At 41.6% G+C, this 19,240-nt stretch overlaps 1 protein-coding gene across 5 annotated transcripts in view; it reads left to right on the forward strand.

The window, feature by feature from the left end:
• ERG (ERG, ETS transcription factor) overlaps positions 1 to 19,240 on the forward strand; it is a 295,512-nt gene that overhangs the window by 213,143 nt on the left and 63,129 nt on the right. For 3 of the 5 annotated variants that reach the window (XM_008056777.2, XM_008056778.1, XM_021711713.1), the window contains one exon: positions 11,914 to 12,131. The exons of the other annotated variants lie outside the window; for them this stretch is intronic. In XM_008056777.2, coding sequence (XP_008054968.1) covers positions 11,914 to 12,131 — 218 coding nt within the window. The remainder of the gene's footprint in view (positions 1 to 11,913; positions 12,132 to 19,240) is intronic. 5 annotated transcript variants of the gene reach the window in all.

The following is a 19,240-nucleotide window of genomic DNA, read 5'->3' on the forward strand; positions in this document are numbered from 1 at the left end:
GCACTCCAGTCTGGGCGACAGAGTGAGACTCCAACTCAAAAAAAAAAAGTAAAGAAATCCCCAATATGGTGGCAATCCAAAGACTGAGTGAAGGTTAGACCCTAGTGTAGAAATCATTAAGATTTCAAGCCTCCAGGTTGTTCTATAGGTCAGAATGGTTTGGGTATGAATGAATCTACAGATATGTAAAGAGTAGTGTGACTTTCAAAGTAGATATATTTACAGAAGAGTTCAAGCCAGACACCATGAGAACCTTTGTTAGATATCAGATATGTAGTATAGTTTGAAATTGTTGGAGAGATTTCTTTCCTAACTCAGATGTACTAGGTTGAGGTCAGTGCTCCTAGAGTCATAAAAATCAAGCCTTACTGGCAATCAACTTGTTGGTACATTAAAAATATTACCATGACGGGTTCCACCCCAGTGCTCATCTACATCATAGAAGAAAATAAGCTCAGTGAATAGCATTAACAAGGGGCTATGATACCCCGGATGCTTTGCCTCCTTCCTGGGCAGCAACCAGGGTTGATTTATGTACTGGAAAATCTTCTGCAAAGCACAGACTTAGCCTCCCAGCCCCGGTGAGGCAGGCACCATCTCTCGCCAAGCTGAAGAAAGAGCTTGGCAGGGATTGGACCCTTCCAGTGGATGAACAGTAGCTCTCTCCATTTAAGAGTTGGTGTGTAAGAAAAAGAAAATGTCTGTGTTTGTGTCTACTTTATACAGTGTGTGACCCATGCCAAAAATTATTCAAGGATGAGGGGGGAAAGAAAAGAGAATGGAATGGAAAGGAAAGGAAGGAGGTCCCTGGAGTATCATGTGAATTGTGGGGTCTTCATATATGCTCCTCTCTCTGCCAAAGAGTCCCAGTTTCTGCAAGACTCTTGGTTGGTAGTACCATGTTTTTTTTTATTATTGTTGTTGTTTTTGAGTTGCAGTCTCACTCTATCACCTAGACTGGAGGGCAGTGGCATACTCACAGTCACTGCAGCCTCAATCTACTGGGCTCAAGTGATCCTTCTGCCTCAGCCTTCCAAGTAGCTGGAACTACAGGCATGCGCCACCATGCCCGGCTAATTTTTTTATTTATTGTAGAGATGAATGAAGTCTTGCCAATTTGCCCAGGCTGGTCTCGAACCCGTGGGCTTAGGCAATCCTCTCACCTCAGCCTCCCAAAGTGCTGGGATTATAGGCATGAGCCCATTATTATTGGTGCTTTATGAGTAGAACAGCCACCATGTTCCCATGGTGATTAGATCCTAACCACACTTGAAAACATTAAACTATCTCTTAGGGCATTAACTAGCTTCTGCATCATCACCAAAAAATGTATCTACAAAGTCAAGGGAAATTAAAATCTGGGAATAGCATGGAAAGAGCCTACAGTCATCATTTAACCAACACACCTAGAAGCATTGTAGCAATTTTATATGTGATAGATTTCTACCTTATCTACCTATCTGCTTAAAGATGGAGAAAGTAGAGATTGCAGGATGGCCACAGCCTAAAAGGGAATGTTACTGGTTACATAGAATTGGCTTCATTTTGGTTCAAAAAGGAACCTTAGAAAATATCAGTAGACCAGACCCTTAGGTAATAGATGTGGAGACTGAAGTCCTAAGACACGAGGGGCACAGAGTGGCTGAGTTCAGTGGGCAACTGGATCCAGAACCAGTGGACTTGCAATCTTGGGGCTACTCATGCCCATCCTGACACTTGCATGTTGAATCTGGCTATGACACACCCATGGGAGGGGGAACTGCATCAATTCTTTAAAAAATTAAGGCTGTTATAACATACCCCTCCTCTTATGGAAAGTTTTGGACTGAATGTTTGAAAGCATAAGATAGACACCTGATGAAAATTAGCTGAGCCAGAGACAGAACTGTGGGTGGAGGCCAGGACATCTGCTATTCCTATCTTGTGTTTGCCAGGGTTTTCCATTGTGCCAGAATTTTCTCATGAATAAAATTCCTGGAATTTTATTGAAAACAATGAATCCATGTGTCAGACATTCATGGATGAGACATTCCAGATGCGTGGCATGCTGTATTTTTAGTGTATATGTGTTTTGAAAAGGCCAAGCATAAAGCTGTGTATTTTTCAAGGAGCTCCTTCTGGAAATGACGAGAATGATGCACCATCCCTCCCTTGGTTCAGAAAAGGACCTTTCCAACAGAGAGAAATGCCGTTGTTATCCCTTGAGCTTGGCCTCCATGCATCTCAAAACCCAAATCATCTGAATCCCAGCCTAGGCTTATAAACGTCAAAAATCAGAAGGGCAGAATGGTCCTGTGAGCTTCTTGGCAAGACTGCCTTAAAAACTCTTCCTTGTGAAAACTCAACAAAAACTCCCAAAAATTTTAGGGGAAGTTAAAATTAAAAGCATTATGGATTTTGCATTCTGGAAGAGAAGACTATTTTTTGGGAGTTTGAGGAATATCAACTATGTACCCTGTGCTATTGTGTGAGGAAAAAAATTGAGATTATAAGACCATAGTATATGCATTCATTCATTCATTGGCTGGTTATATAGAGAACACCAGTAGCATGCCAGGAAATGTACCAAGATCCATCCTTTCCTGCACAAAATTTTGATTTAATTACCATCAAAGTAATGTAGAATTACAATGGAAAATCCACAAAGGAACTAAACCAGGGACCTAAAAGGCTAAATTGCATGAAGCTAAAGTGACATATATGCCCCTAAAAATAAAAGATGCTAGCTTACCCTTCTCCCCATGTCAATCAAATATATGATTTTAAAATTTACTACTTACAAAGAATAAGGGACTCATTTCATACAAGAGACTGTAATTTTCCTGGTATGTAATTTGTTAGAATAAAAGGACTAGAGATGAATAATTCTGCCTTAAACGGTGTGTGGAGACTTTGAATCAATCACATCTACTGTTTATAATGTGATAGTGATTTAAATACAATATTAAGGTTTATAAAACCGTTTACATACACTAACTCATTTGGCTCATTTAACTATCTTGGTAGAAGTGGCTTGGTGACTAGCTTTATCAATAGCACCTTTAGAGATGAAGAAATTGAAACTAAAAAAAAAACAAGGCATCACTTCTTTAACTTGAACACACACCCAGCTCACTTGGGAATGATAAATTGAAATTTGACTTGACGAGGCTGGGGTCTCAGAATCTGCATTTCTAACAAGCTCCCAGAAAGCACAGACTTGATGTAGGACCGGCTTAAGGGACTTACCCAAGGTGATGCCTAAAGCAAGAGCAGAGTTCAGCTTCAGTCTCAGGCCTTCCGATCCCAAATCCAGTGGTCCTGTGTTCTCCCAATGTGTCTTCTACATTTTGATACATCTCCATGTTCATTCTAAGTTTAATGATAAAAAGTGAAAAAACTATGATCTCTTCATCTCAGATGAAATAAGGGAAAGGGTTTGGATGAATATTCTCTGAGTATTATCTGATGACAATGATTAGAAAAACAAAAACAAGCACTGAATGTCAGGAGTAGGAACAGCCCTCTCTTAGAAGGATCTGAAAGAATAGTAATAGCATTTTTTGCACTCACGCAGAGCCAAAACATACAAACAGGATGTTTCCACACATGTTTTTACACTTTTTGTTCATCCTCAAAGAAGGAAAGAAGCCTGCTAGGGGAAAAAGTGATTCTTTGTAGGAGAGAAAAGAAGCTATTACCATCACAGGCACATTGTAATTCTTAAATGATTAAATGGCATTTGCCAGGCTAACTAGTCACAGATCATTCTCCTTTCAAATACATTCAAAGATCATTCTGCATATCACTGAGAAAGTAAAGAATTGTTTTAAAATTATATTGATGGGTTTCTTCATCTCCCAAGGTTCATTTTAATCTCATTTTCATTAGTTAGACATACGATTCTTTCTTTGAAAATTTTTAATGATATTTTACAATATATCTGAGGTTTCTACTTCCCAGATTCAATGCCTCTCTCCTCATTTGGAAAAGCTTATTTTCTAGTAAACCTTATTTTTGTCTTAGATTGTCCAGCTTTAAGGAGTTCCTAGTTTAAGTCTGCATGGATTTAAGGTAAAACCCTGCAATGATGGGCCCCATGGTAACATGATTGTAGATGTATTGCCAATGGCTATGGGCTCCCTGTAACACCTGGGCACTGTCTGTACAGTTTATCCATCTCACAAAGACGTGTCTGCTCATTCAGATGTGATAGACATTTTTGGACTCATTTTTGGCACTGTGATGGGGCAGCAATATCACTTCATGACTTAGTTTTATGGTTAATATGAGCATCAACAAGTGTGATGTTAAGAAACTATTTTGATGCTAGGAAAGCACATAGAGAGGATCCTGCCCTGGAAATGTTATATTTTAATAAAATATACTACTTCTCCAGAGGAAAAGCATGTGAGCAAAGAGAATTACTGGCACCAGCTAGGCCTGCTCAGAGTCTATGAGAAATCCAAGGAGTTCAGAGTAGGGAAAATCAACTGAAAAAGGTCTGGAGGGAATGAGTCTCCATCTAAGTCTGTTCCAAAGAGATGTGCTGAGGGGAAGAAAGCACTTCCTAGGATGAGAAAGGAATAAGAGAAGAAAAGGGAAGGAGTTAGGTCTCTGGGTTATTTAGGCAACATTTGCCCTCGTGGGTATGATTAAAGATAAGCAATATGTGAAAGTCCTCTAAAGTGTTCTATTAATAAAGATAATGAGAGACTTACATATCTCTCCTTATTATTATTATCTCTATATATTTATTAATATTTGCACATAAGCCGGGCTCGGTGGCTCAGCCTGTAATCCCGCGCCTTTGGGAGGCTGAGGTGAGTGGATTGCCTGAGCCCGCGGGTTCGAGACCCGCCTGGGCAGCGAGACCTCATCTCTACAATAAATCAAAAAATCAGCCGGGCATGGTAGCGCATGCCTGTAATTCCGGCTACTTGGAAGGCTGAGGTGGAAGGATCGCCGGAGCCCAGCAGATTGAGGCTGCGGAGGCCGGGAGCGGCCACTGCACTCCAGTCTGGGTGACAGAGACTCCAACTCAAAAAAAAAAAAAAAGATATTTGCACATATATATGGTATATTTGTATACATGCATTTGTATATATGTATGTATAATCTGTATTTAAGTATGTATATATATCTGTATGTATGTGTGTGTATCTGCATGCACACATATATGTATATGTGTGTATTTGTATATATGTATGTATGTATCTGTGTATATATGTATATATGCATGTGTAGATATATATTTGTATGTGTGCTTGCATGGATGCATGTATATGAGTATGTGTGTACACGTATTTGTATATATGTTTGTACATATGTTTTTGGACACTAGTTCTGGGTCTTATTCTTTCAGCAGTGGGCCAGTATTGCGAGTTGTAAAATTGTTTGACACTGAAGCGATACCATATTGGAGAAATACGTTCCTTAGATGAACTTTGTTTGCCTACATACATTTTTCCTTTGAGGTTAATCCAAGATTTTTTATACTTTTGAAGGACTAAAATAGCAATGTGTTAAATTAGAAAAACGTGAACGCAAAGCTATATGTTGCATTTAATATATGATGTTAATGTTTTCTACTCTGAAGAATTAAGAAATAAAAAATATGTATCAAGGAGGGACAAAAATGATCACACAGCTTGATGAAACATCTATCACTTACAATGTGTGGCCTTTTGTGTGTGTTACAATTAAAAGACACACTAGTCAGATGAATATTTTCATTTAATGAAATATCAGCTGTGTCAAAATTGCAAAAGTACATACATTCAGAATAAAAACTCCTGAAGGACTGGCGTGTCTTCATTGTCTGATGGTGGCAGAGTAGAACTTTCTATAAGTGTGTTGTCTATCTTGTTTGTGTTGCTTTTTCCTCCTCCAAATGTAACTAGGAACTAGACTTTCCAGAAGCATCTGCTGCGTGTGCTTTGCCTTAAAGAGAAACAATAGAGCTTGAGACAGCCTAATAAATAGTTTTTCAATATCATTAGCCCTGCAGACATCCATTAAAGGCTACCAAAGTGGCACAGGCTCTCACACATTTATAAATGGTGTTCCTCCCTGTCCTATTTTTCCTGTGTATTATTTGTTAAGAAAAAACAGAGATCCACCTGCAATGAACACATGCCAATACACAGCCATGTCTTTGGGTCTGGATAATCTGGTTAACCAAAGGAAAGAACAGTTTTGTTGATTAAAACCATGACATAAGAAATAATTAAATGTATCTGGGACCCATTGCTGCACATCCCTTAGGCTCATGGAAGAACATGTTGTTCTTAGAGAGTTCCATCCTCCATCTTGGTTTCCAACAGATTCTCCACTTATTCTCCTGATCCTTTATTTTATCCTGAATTCTAGATGTTTGTTCCTTCATCTTTCGTCCACCTCTTCCCTCTACCAGCCCCTCTCTTTCTAGGTGATTCCATCTATTATTTGTGAAAATAACTATTCTCATAGCCATGACAAGACCAGGCAACAAAGTTCTATATCATGTGCCCTCCATGAATCCAACTTCCATCTGGTAACATCAGGCTAGTGACCAGTGTTCAGCCTTAGGGAATGATTTCATTCCAAGACATAAACTCTGCTTCTATCTTGTCCTCCCTGTCGATGTTACTTATCTTCTCTAATCTTGCTTTCTCATCTGTAGGCAAGAGTGACAGGTGACCTTATAGAACTTTTGAAAGGATTAAATGACCACATTTCATACAATTTAAGATGTCATTGATTATAAAATGTCCCTATATTTTATCTACCCATCAGAGAGAAGAAATGCTACCAATAGACTAGGATATTCCACAGATATCCAGATGCCATAGTTGATAAAATATAAAAAGTGGTATATCTTAAACTTAACAAAATAAGATTTAAGACAATATTGTATGCAAAGTGCTTAACAAGGTAATCTAGTGTATCATATAATAGATCAGCTGTTTATGAAAGTGGATAAAAGATATCGTATTCATCACAGTGTAGGGAGTGAAATGAATTATCAAATTCTGCTTGGTTATATGCAAGAGAAGTTTAAGGACAGGCGTTGTACTGGATTCTAATGAGATGAGTACGCTAATGGAAAATGTAGGCTATTGATTGAAAACGCGACTGACTTTCTGAAGTGGATGATCTCCACAATGTGTTTTGGTAGTAAGGACTTCTTTAAGATTTGTTGTAAAAGCACAAACCATGATCTTAAATTGCTTGTTCTGCTTGGTTTTTCCATTTGTTTTTCATAATTATCAAATAATTATGGTGTATAAGACTTGAGGAAATTGAACATGGAGTTGGTAATTCGGTTTTCTGGAGATCTAGTTCTGGCTATCTTCCTAATTTTGAAACCATGCAATGACCATTTCTCTGGGTGACTTGGCTTGCTCAAGCTATAAAAAGAGATGATCATTCTTTAATATTTTCTTAGTTTCAACACTTTACCACTCCCAGATTTTCAAAAGCATTTAAGTATGATAGATTCTCTGCCTTATGTAATAAAATGTAATATTTTTATAAAGTATGGGGATCACAAATTAGAAGCAAATCTGGGTCCTTGTTTTCTAACTCTTCTGTGTGAAATATAAGAGTTCTTGCAAAGCATTCATCTGTTACAAAAGGCATCAGGATCTCTGAAATGATTTGCTGAAAATGTCAACATGCATTCAACCTTTTTATTTCTTTTTTAGTTTTTTAATCCAGATATTTTGGATACTCTGTTGAACTCAAATTTAGTTACTTGGAAATAGGTGGGGGGAAGACAGGAACACAATATCAATAAGGATACCTGATCGCAAACCATGCAAAGTAAGGACCAAAAGGAGGCCCAAATTTTACCTGTACAATGTCCACTTGTATACCTAATTCCAAATTGTGCACCACATCTTTAAAAAAAAAAAAATATATATATATATGTGTATATATATATATATACATATATATATATAAAGGAAGAAGAAAAGGAAAATAGGTGCACATTTTAGTATTACATTATGAAATATAATCTGGTTGGGTTCTCCCTGCCTTTCTGGAACTTTAGGTCAACTGTTGTGCCGTGACCAAAATCCAGAGGAATGGTCTTCATATGTTGTTGGTGTATTCAATATTTAAGTGAAATAATAAATACTGTAGTACTAACACAGCAGTACTTTTGGGGGGCAATTTGCTTAGAATTATATGTTTTTCATAAATTCTTTAAAAATGGCCTTGGTAGGCTGCCACATGCTACATAGGAATATCCCAACTCTCCTGGAGCTACAGAAAAAACAAAAAAACCACACCCCCACACACTGGCAAACACTGATCTAAAGTTCAGGTCTTTTTATAGTAACATAGAGGCAGGCATATTAAATTATTATGCCACATTTCTGCCAGGTTTTGACTTTTAAAAAATTCTGTTATAAAGTAACCAAAGCAGTTCCCAAGCCCTGAGTCTGGCAGAAGTTTCTGAAAGAATAATCTATGCATGTTATGTAAGACATCTGCCAAGGCCCTGAGCAGGTAGGCAGGCAGGTAGGCTGAGATCGCCATGCTACAAAGAAAGGAAGCCAGGCAGCAGGGAAGTAGGGACATCGTCAGTCAAGGCCAGGAAGTCTCATCCAGGGATGGAGTTAAAGGACCCATGTGGTCTTGGTTACCAGCCTGTGTTCAGCACTCCTTTCTGGTTTTAATCCTACTAAGCTAGATCCTCTCTCCCCTTTGAAGTCCCCGGGCTGCCAGGCAGAGAGAATCCTAGGCAGCAACGTTTGTCTTTCCTACTTTAGCCAAAGTGATGATGAAACCTGCCCATAGCTAAGTCAAGTGAGGAACAAAGAAACGCTTTGGGTTTATAGCTTGCTTTTCTTCTAAGAACTTTCTAAGTTAACTTTAGTGATTCTTCTTGATTTTAAAAATGTGCTACATTGGCTTATTTTGTGTGTGTGTGTGTGTGTGTGTGTGTGTGTGTGTGTGTGTGTGTGTGTGTGAGAGAGAGAGAGAGAGAGAGAGAGAGAGAGAGATTTTATGTATTCATTCATTTGTTTCCTTTTCCTGAGCTGTACTTATTTCTAGCTGTTTAGCCATTTTTGTTTAGTCAGAATCATGTTGGGCATATTTTTGGATTGCTCTGTCTTTTCAAAATGTGGACTCTATTTCCCCCCTTTGATATGTTTATCTTCGTTTTTAGAATCTTTCTCTTCTAATGAACAAAAGCAACAGAGTGGTTGCTTTTGATGTTCTGAATTGTATCTCCTTTCTCATTTTTCTGCAATATTAACTTTGGGAAGAATTTTAAGATATGAAGAAAAGATGTGTACCTCCCTTATCTCTAGCATTTGTAAGTTTTTTTCCCCCTCCTAAATCGATCTCAATTAACTTTGATTTCTTTCTTTAGGAAACCATGTGCTGAAATAATGCTTTGCCAGATGTGAGAACAGATTCCTCTCCCTACAAACCACACATTTAAGCCTCATTTTAGGTCTAATGTTGTGGTCCATTTTAAAATTTAATCTTACACTACGTTTATCTGGCCATTGGCTTTGTTTGCAAAAATCTCTTACATTATCTTGGGGATACTTTAATATTTTAAAGGTATCACTTGTTTGTAGTTCTGGCAGGCATTTTCTTTTAAGTTTCTAATTTTAAACTTAGCCTGTCCCTTATATATAACCTGTTTTGGCCAATTCCTGATATAAATCACATACTTGTTCATGTTTCTTGTCTTCAGTGAGCCAAAGCTAACATTACATAGTGTGTTATTCCCCTCCGAGCCTTGGTTGGATCTCAGATCCAGGAAGGATAGAGGGAGCAGCCATCAGTTTTACTTCCCATTAAAGCCATCTACCCAATGCTGCCATGGGAAAATGTATCTGTTTGGCAAAAATTATTTAAGAAGCTATAATTTTTTGTCTTCATTCATTAGCGTGACTATATTGTCTTTGGTACTGACTAAACCACGTCTGTGAGTTTAGAGTCCTTATATCTGTTCACTCCATTGTGACCAGAAGAGACAACCATGCAATTCAGGTTCCCTAATATCTAGCATGCCTGATTCCATGCTGTCAGCTTCTGTGCTGCTGTCTCATATTATTTTTGTTGCTGATGTGTTTGACTTTGCTGCATATTCAAGATGCTTTTTTCCCATTGTGTCTGAGTTTGGTTCTGCGACTGGCACAACTTATCCTTTTATTAATTTTGCAGTACTGTTTAAACTCCAGGCTTAGTCTTTCCCAGGGTGTCACAGTACTATAATTCTAGGAATTCTAAAGAAGTCGAGGTGAAGGATTATAGATGCAGACACCTGGCCACCACCCTGAGACTCAAGGCATTCACTATGTTACTTTGTATTCTTCCTACTGGCTAATCCACAGTGCCAGTGCATCAGGCAAAAAAAGTTTGTGCACTTGGGAAGCTAGGAAAAAGCCTTGCACCCTGTATAGGTAGGGAACAGAGGGGCAGAGTATACACAGGATTGAGAGGAATGATTGTTTCCTGAAGGTTCTGATACTTCTGGGTAGGCAAGGAGGTCTTCATTTCAGAAAGACTGCTTCATAATGCTCTGTTACTACTGGAGAGCATCCTTATTTATTTACAGATCAACTCAAAACACAAGAAGATAGTACTTATTTAAATGCATGTCCCAAACCAAAAAATGACAGAAGGACATTGTAGGGATGTGGGGGCAGGAAAGGACAAGTGACAAGATGCAAGTCATTTTCATCACGAATTCCCTGGTCGATCTTGGGCAGGTATTTCAAGATTAGGACTAGACCTTTATGGATCTCAGATTTCTCATTTGGAGATGAGAAGTTTGGACTAGAATGTCTGCACAGCCCCAGCCTCACCTTCCTCTGCCTCTGGCTACAAAGTTCCATTAAAAATAAAATAAAATAAAAAATAAAACACCTTTGTGGCCCAACCAACATTCGCTTCTCACTGGTTGATAGCAATACTGAGGATGCCAAAGAATTGAAATAAAAACGAACTGTCCCACAGTGCTTTGATTTTTTTTTGCTTATAGAAAATCAAAATTTGATTGTCTCATAGTTGCTCTGTGTAGTTGCTGCACAATACATCACTCAAGTAGTTGAAATTTCTCAATCAAATTTGCCTTTGCTGATTTGGCTGTAGCATATAAACGCAGCCCTCGACTAACCACTTGTTTGACTTAAAACCACAGAAAAAAGAGATCCCACAATGACAAATTGCTATTTCTTCTCACTAAATCATGCAAAGAGCCTAGATATTAATAGAACGTAAGGGGGAAAAAAGAGCTAGCCAGTGATCCAGATATTTTAAACATCCCAGTATTTGAAGGCATCTGGATAATTCACAGCTTTTTGTTGTTATTGTTCATTTATCATCCAGATGTTCACCATCATGGAAGCACAGTTGAAACTCTATTTCAGCTCATAAGTCTTAGAGTGGAAAAATGCATATCTTTGTTTGGCTGCCCTTTGGTGCTCCATTTCTCCCTCTCCCTTCCTCTGAATGCCTCTTCCTAAAAACCCCTTGGGAATGTGGCAGTTTTGCCAGATGCTTAGGTGTTTGCCTTTGCCTCTCTTATTTTAATCTTCATGGCTGCTCTGTACCCTGTCTACTCGAATTATAGATTGCATTTGTCAAATAATGACACATGCAATTGGATGTCTTCTAAGACCTTTGAAATTCAACTTCCTTGAGTTGAGATTAAAGTGGGTATTATCTGCCCTGCTGCAGTGAAGCCTGGGGTGCCTCGAGACCTGCAGAAAAGTTTTTCTAGGCTGGCATTTCCAACTCTTACGGTCTGGCGGAAAGAAAAACAAGGTACTTTTTTTTTTTCTTCTGAAAGGTAGAAATGGATACCATAAAAACCACCTAAAATGTGGTCCCGGTTGGAAAGGACTCTGAAGTCAACAGCGTTTTGAAATATGACTGTCCTTTAGCGTGTCCTGAGTGTGTGTTTCTTTGGGCCTTCAGGAAGCGCTATCGGTTGTGAGTGAGGACCAGTCATTGTTTGAGTGTGCCTACGGAACGCCACACCTGGCCAAGACGGAGATGACCGCATCCTCCTCCAGCGACTATGGACAGACTTCCAAGATGAGCCCGCGCGTTCCCCAGCAGGACTGGCTGTCTCAACCCCCAGCCAGGGTCACCATCAAAATGGAATGTAACCCTAGCCAGGTGAATGGCTCAAGGTAAGGAGACTCTGACACTGGTCCTCCCTGACCTCTGTGTCCCTGTCCCTTGAAAAAGCAAAGTGAGAGTTAGTCCCACTTCTCCAAAGATTGTTTCAGAAAGTAAGGCCACTGAACAGCGATGCTGGGAAAATGTGTTCTCCAGTGGTTTGTGTCGTGGATAGAGACTGTAAAATCAGTAGTATATTTACCAAGAACTCTCTTTGAAGATGTGGTGTTCAATTCTATTTCCCACGCACGAGGGCTGTGTAGGAGGGGGGGCCTTGCCCACATATGGCAGAACTCATTCTGAGGTTTTAGTGCCTGGAAAATAATGCTGTCTTGTGTGTTTTTATAAAGGGAGAGTGTCAGCTAGTGGCCAAGCAGTGCAGCGTATGTCCAAGTTACTTGAATTTGCTAATGGCTCTATTTTGTATACCCTCACCCCTCTACCCCCCACCCTCCCTTCAATTCCTGCTGGCCCCTTCTCTCAGTGCCTGCTGTTTTGTCTCATCTTAACGTACATTTAAAGCCAAGCTCCCGTGTCTCCCATAATTGTTAGCTTTCCTGAGTTTATCATGAACATGCAGCTGACATGTAAAATGTTATTATCAAACGCAGGAATGTCCTTGGCACTCAAAAGCATAATATTCTATGTAGTTTTAAAAAGTAAAATTAATTTCAATTATATAATTATATAGTACTCCAATTATATTTAATTATATAAGTATACATATTTAATTATATAACACCCCATATCTATTCAGGAAAAAGCAATATAAGCTATTAGGACAAAGAAAAGATTATTTCTTTTAAATGTTGCATAATTTACCATACATTCATAAGAATAGATCGCATTTTCCAGTGCTTTATTAGAAACAAAGAACTTTACTAGTACAAAGCCCTTTTACATCCAATAACCTGTCCATTCTCCAAGGAGTCCCTGTGCAGAATGCTTGTCCTCTTCTGATAGACGAGGAGACCTATGATCAGATGTTTTATGTGTAATTCCAGATCCCTTCTGAAAGGGGATTAGAATTTGGATTCAGACCAGGAGTGTTTGACTTTACACCCTGAACATTTTCCACTCTGTTGCAGCTATAATAGGGCCTTTTTGTTACATATATGCTTTAATGCTAAATACGTTTATTGTAAGTGTCATGTTTTATAAGCTCTGGAAACCATTGCGTCAACTCCTAGTGTGGCCTTAATGAAGGTGCCAAGTCACAGTGTCTTAGAGGAAACGTCAGCAACAGTGCTGGGAGTGCTAGCTGGGCAGATAGGAGATGCCAGAATGTTCCTCGACTCTAATGTTCCTCAACTCTGAGAAGTCAATTTAATGGAAACTAGCTCTGACACTGAACATTGTTACCACAAAGACCCTTTAAAGTGGAATTTGAAGCAGGCCCATCCTAGATCTCATCAAGAGGTTAATTCCTGGAGTTCTGAAAGGACTTGGGTAGCAAATGCAGTCATAAAGTCCAGGACACCAAAGTTATGGGAGGTTAATGATTATGATTATATATAAATATTTACCTATACACCCTATTCATTTGATAGATTGCTTCTGCTGATCATTAGCTATACATATTTCTAAGACTTAGAGGAATGCAGTATAATCGTGTTATAAAAAATTCAACAGTGTTTATGTAGAGGAATAGTTGGTGGAACTGAGCCTGGAAACACTGAATGAATTCTGTTTTGGGTGGAGTCATATGATCCCATACATGCCAGCATGGTCACGGTGGAGACACTAAGCACAGTTCTGAAGCTTTCTTTCGAAACTAAATACACCTGCATATGTGTAAGGAAGAATTATGAAAGAGAGAGAGAGAGAGAAGGGAGAGAGGAGAGGGGAGAGAGAACGTCAGGCAAAGGGGCACGGAGGTGATTTCCAACAAATAATAAGCAAAATGAGCCGTGCCCTGGCCACAGTTTGAAGCCCAGCCTAGGGTCACCATTAAGGATTCCGGTCTGGATTTAGCAAGCCTCAGAAGGGAACCTGAGTGAGGAGCTGAGACCAGTATTACAGAAATAAAAGTTTCTCTTGTTCTCACTGTGTTACTTCTGAATTAAAAATAAAATAAAACAAGCATACTGTTTGTGGGAGAATTACAACCACTGTTTTCCTTCCATGGACTTTGATTCCCTTTCATAGCTGATGTCTACTCTCCCACCTAGCTGGGCATGGGGTGGCCTTTCTGGCCTGTGGTATTATCCCAGGGACTCAGGATGGGGCTTCAGGGCAGCTCTGAGCCCCGGCCAAGGGACTTCAGTCCCCAAGAAAGGAGGATAGCTTTCCCCAAGCGCCTCAGCCCAGCTAGGGAAGGTTCTGGGGTGGTTCTCTTTTCAGGCAGGTGAAAAGGCTGGTATTGGGTTTGAGGGTCTTTTTCTGGGAAATGAAATCCTTTTGAAGGAAACTGGACATTTTCTTGCAAGGGAACAATGAGAACTTTAAGAGTTTCCTCTCTCAGACCTCACAGAATTGCCCAGAATGCTCCCATCATAGGCTTTAAATGCAGTTCCAGTTTTTGAAGCAAACAGTGATGTAGTTTCAGTGGGTGAATACCATGTGAAGTCAATCACACCATCTTCCTCATCTTCCACACTTTTCTGGTGATTTCATGATGATGTCGGTTTGGCAGGTTCTGTCCGTGAAGAGAACAAGATGGACTCCGCCTGCCTTTGATCAGGGCCCACGTGCCTCTTTCGTGGAAAAGGGCAGACCTGGTGTGAAACCAGGAGGGGGAGAGAAGGGACGTTGGCTTCAGAGAACTCCCAAGCTTTGTGGCATCTGGTGATGACACGGATGCCCACCAGTCACCAAGTGTCTTCTTCCCCCACCCTCAAACATGTTCTGAGAGGAAAGGATAGTTGCGGGTATTAATCCTCTTTGTAGAAGGGAAAATTACAGTGCTCATTCCCACTTTCCCAGAGCTCAGTGTGCCAGCTGGGATTTTCCAGAGAAATATAACCTATAGAATAGTTTAATATTCTAAAAGATTTATTTGAGGGAATTCACTCATGAAATTGTGGAGGCTGGCAGATCTATAGGGAATACTGGCAGGCGGGAAGCTGGGCAGGATTTCTGTGTCCTCTATCTGAGGATCCCTGGTCCAGGCCAGCCAAGTGTTGGATAATTTACATTGTACATCACCATCACCCTTCCACAGGTGACAGCAATTCCATGAAGCCTGCCTGGAGGCTCTCCGCAGGAGGAATTTAATGAATCTGTGTGTCATTACAGTCTTGGAGCAGAATTTCCTCCTCTCTGGGAAACCTTAGTTTTTGCTCTTAAGACCTTCAGTTGATTAAGAAAGGCCCACCATTATCCAAAGTAATCAGTCTCCTTGAGTGAAGGTCAACTGACTGTAGACATTAACTACATCTACAAAAGATGTACAGCAACACCTCAATTTGTATTTGATTAAGTCAGTGGGTGCTATAGCCTGGCCAAGTTGGCACTGAAAACTGACCCTCACATCTGACTTCAGGGACTCTGCACTGGTCAGTGACCAGTGAGATCATTCCACTTTTTAGATCTCCAAGGAGTGTGTTCTGGGGAGCTCATTCTGGTTGGACAGCAAGTGATAAAGGGGGTCACAGGTCAGACTGAGAATTTGCCAGGGAGCTGTCCAGGCTCTGTGACCTCCAAGAGTGTTGAAACGTGGCTGGTGAGTCATCTGTCTGCTCTTCAGAATCCAACAGGCTGCCCGAAGAGGCATGAAAGATGAGAAAGCTTAATGTTTACCAGTGGAGCTAAGACTTTTCTCACTAGGGGATTGGAAGTAGCCTCATGGCAGATAGAAGACAGGTACTGGGCTGTGCCAGCCCTGCCCGAGGTGCCAGGGCAGAGACAGGAGTCCTGGGGATGTGGGTCTTGTGGTGGAAGGGCTCACAGCAGAGATGCTGCCAAGCTGAGTGTCACTCACCTTGGAAATGAGTGCCACCAGGAGTGGGGCTCTGGGACCCTCTACTTCCCAGAATCCTTCAGACTCATAAGCCCCAGGCCAAGTGTGCCAGGGAGTTAGCCCATCTCCTGCCCCCCTGCTCTGAGCTTATGTGTAGTGGGCATTCCTGTAGGGCACACATGTTTTTTGAAGTCAAGTCCAAGGGGAGTTTACATAAGTCAAAAATTGGTCTTTGGCTGGAACATGTGGGCTATTACCCTTGTAGCCCCTCACGGCTCCAACACACACATCCATGGAGGACTATACTCTCTACAGCTTTGTTCTCCCAAGATGCGGCCCACTTTCTTCCTCATAGAATAAGGTCCTCGAGCAAGGCCTCTGCCATCCATCCCTATCCATCCATTACCTGGGGAGGAAAAGATCAAGGTCTTGGGAGGAAGGAGGGAGTGAATTCCCAACCAAATGATGGAATTCTAAAAAATCTCAGCCTTACGTGCTTACAAGCTCCTGAAATGAAATACAAGCAGTGAAAGGAGATCTGTTGCCATTATAATAGAGTTTCTATAAAACATAATAAAAGAAAAACAGGAGAGGAAGGAACCAGCGCCTTATAAGCCAACAGGGAAGTCATTGTGGCTTTGGCTTGGCCACTGTCGGATCACAGGGCAGAATTCTTGCAGACACTAATCTAATTGCACATTGTGTAGACACAGGGCATCATGTCTCAGCTTCAGCGGTCCCCGGCCACCCTGCCTCTGCCTTTCTTCACTCCATCCTCATGCACTAGAAAGCCCTGTGTTCACACAATGGAGAACCATCGGTGTGTGGCCAAATTAAAGCCAGCTGTCTTCCTGTGCCACATACACCAGGGCCTGTGGGGAGGATCAGGCCCTGCACAGCCTCTGGCTAACTCCCTATGGATGCCCTTAATTTGCTGTGAGGTTCCAAAGACTGAAGCAACTATAGATTGACAAGACAAAGATAAACCAGGAGGTGGCACACACCCACACGTGATCCATGACAAAATGGCCTCCTTGTAGGAGGCTGGCAAGACCATTTGCAGAGCAGGCTGCCTTTCCCCTTTCTGAGCATCCCTGACTCAGACTGACCAAATCTCACGTCATTTACATTGTGCATCACCATCACCTTTCCACAGGTGATGGCAATTCCATGAAGCCTAACTGGAGGCTACCTGGAGGCTCACTGCAGGTAGAACTTAATGTTTGGGTGCTGTGCTATGAGTCGTGTCTCCCCCTCCCCACACCAGCCTGATACCCAGACCACTACTACCTGGAGCAATTATCTTTTTTTTTTGAGTTGGAGTCTCACTATCACCCAGACTGGAGTGCAGTGGCTGCTTCCGGCCACCGCAGCCTCAACCTGCTGGGCTCCAGCGATCCTTCCGCCTCGGCCTTCCAAGTAGCTGGAACTACAGGCGCATGCTACCACACCCGGCTAATTTTTTTGATTCATTGTATAGATGAGGTCTTACCAAGTTGCCCAGGCGGGTCTCGAACCTGCAGGCTTAGGCAATCCACTCATCTCAGCCTTCCAAAGCGCAGGATTACAGGCTGAGCCACTGAGCCCGGCTGGAGCAATTATCTTGTTGGAGGGCTCCCCAGTATCGTGATTCTCAGAGCAGAGTCCCAGGACCAAAAGCATCAGTACTACCTGGGAGCTTGTTGAAGATGCAGATTCTCAGGTCCTGCCTAAGAATCAGAAGAGACTTGGGGTGCAGCCTAGCATTTTGTGTTTTAAGGAGCCCTCTAGGGGATTCTGGTCTGAGAACTGCCACTGTATCACGTGATCCAAGGAGAGGAAAGCTGAGGAGGCCCAGTAGCCAGGTGAAGGAGACCTGTTGCATGGATGATCTGAGAGAACATATGTGAGGAGGGGTTGTTTCTGGGACATCTGCCCTTCTAGGTTAAGGAGGGCCTTCCTTCCCTCACACCATGTTGGAGCTTTGCATGCTTGGCTGAGCCTGTATTGTGAGAGATGATGCTCTCTGGGCCTTGCCTTTCTGGGGTCTGGAAAGGAGAGTCATTGTGTACCATGAATAGCTCCAGCTTTGGGTCAGATAACAAGGTGCTCTTGACATGTTGTTTAAAAGGTTGACAAGACATGGTGGCTCAAGCCTGTAATCCCAGCACTTTGGGAAGCCGAGGCAAGAGGATTACTGAATCCAGGGGTTCGAGACCAGCAGTATCCACAGCAACTTGGTGAGACCTCGTCTCTACAGTATATCAAAAAATTAGTCAGGCGTGATAGTGTATGCCTGTATTCCTGGCTACTTGGAAGGCTTAGGCGGAAGGATTGCCTGAACTCAACAGGTCAACACTGGGGTGTCTGTGAGTGTGCCACTGTACTCCAATCTAGGCAACAGAGTGAGACTTTGACTCAGAAAAAAAGGTCACTAAACCAGGTAATTTATTAAAATCTAGGGTAGGTTAGGTCATGGTAAATGCTGAGGAGAAAAATAAAGCAGGAAAGAGGAAACAGCTGAAGTTATTCCAGGCAGCAAGACTGGTAAGTGCAAAGGCCTCAAGGTCAGCCTGCAGTGTTTGAGGACCACAAGGAGGTCATTGTGAGTGATGTTTAGTGTCCAATATAAGATGAGTTTGGAGAGACCTTGAGGGACTTTGACTGTCACATTGAGTGAGCTTGGAAACCATTGGGGAACTTTAGGCAGAGGAAGGATATGCTTTTACTTAGATTTAGCAGGGTGTTCCTGGCTCCTTCTCACTAGAAGTTTCCTGTAGGAATCTGGATAGGGTGGGGGAGATCTTCATGAGTATGTGAATGAGGAAAGATGGGAAAGGCACTCACATTCTGGATATACTTTGCTGATTGGTTGGACATGTGGTGTGAGGAAGGAAGGCTGGGCCCAAAGTTTGTGGAATATACTGCAAATGAGGTATGGTGACCAGGGAACCACCTGAAAATAAAGCCCAGGCCTGTTTTGGGCATTAGCCCAGATACTGTACATATGAACTTGGTTCTGAGAAATGTCAGGTAAAATGGGAGAGACTCAGCCGGGCTCGGTGGCTCAGCCTCTAATCCCGCACCTTTGGGAGGCTGAGGTGAGTGGATTGCCCAAGCCCGCGGGTTCAAGACCCACCTGGGAAACTTGGTGAGACCTCATCTCTACAATAAATAAATTAAAAAAAATTAGCCGGGCATGGTAGTGAGCGCCTGTAGTTCCAGCTACTTGGAAGGCTG

The sequence above is a fragment of the Carlito syrichta genome, unplaced genomic scaffold (genome assembly GCF_000164805.1).
Source record: "Carlito syrichta isolate Samal-C Ts95f unplaced genomic scaffold, Tarsius_syrichta-2.0.1 Scaffold302518, whole genome shotgun sequence".
NCBI lineage: Eukaryota > Metazoa > Chordata > Mammalia > Primates > Tarsiidae > Carlito > Carlito syrichta.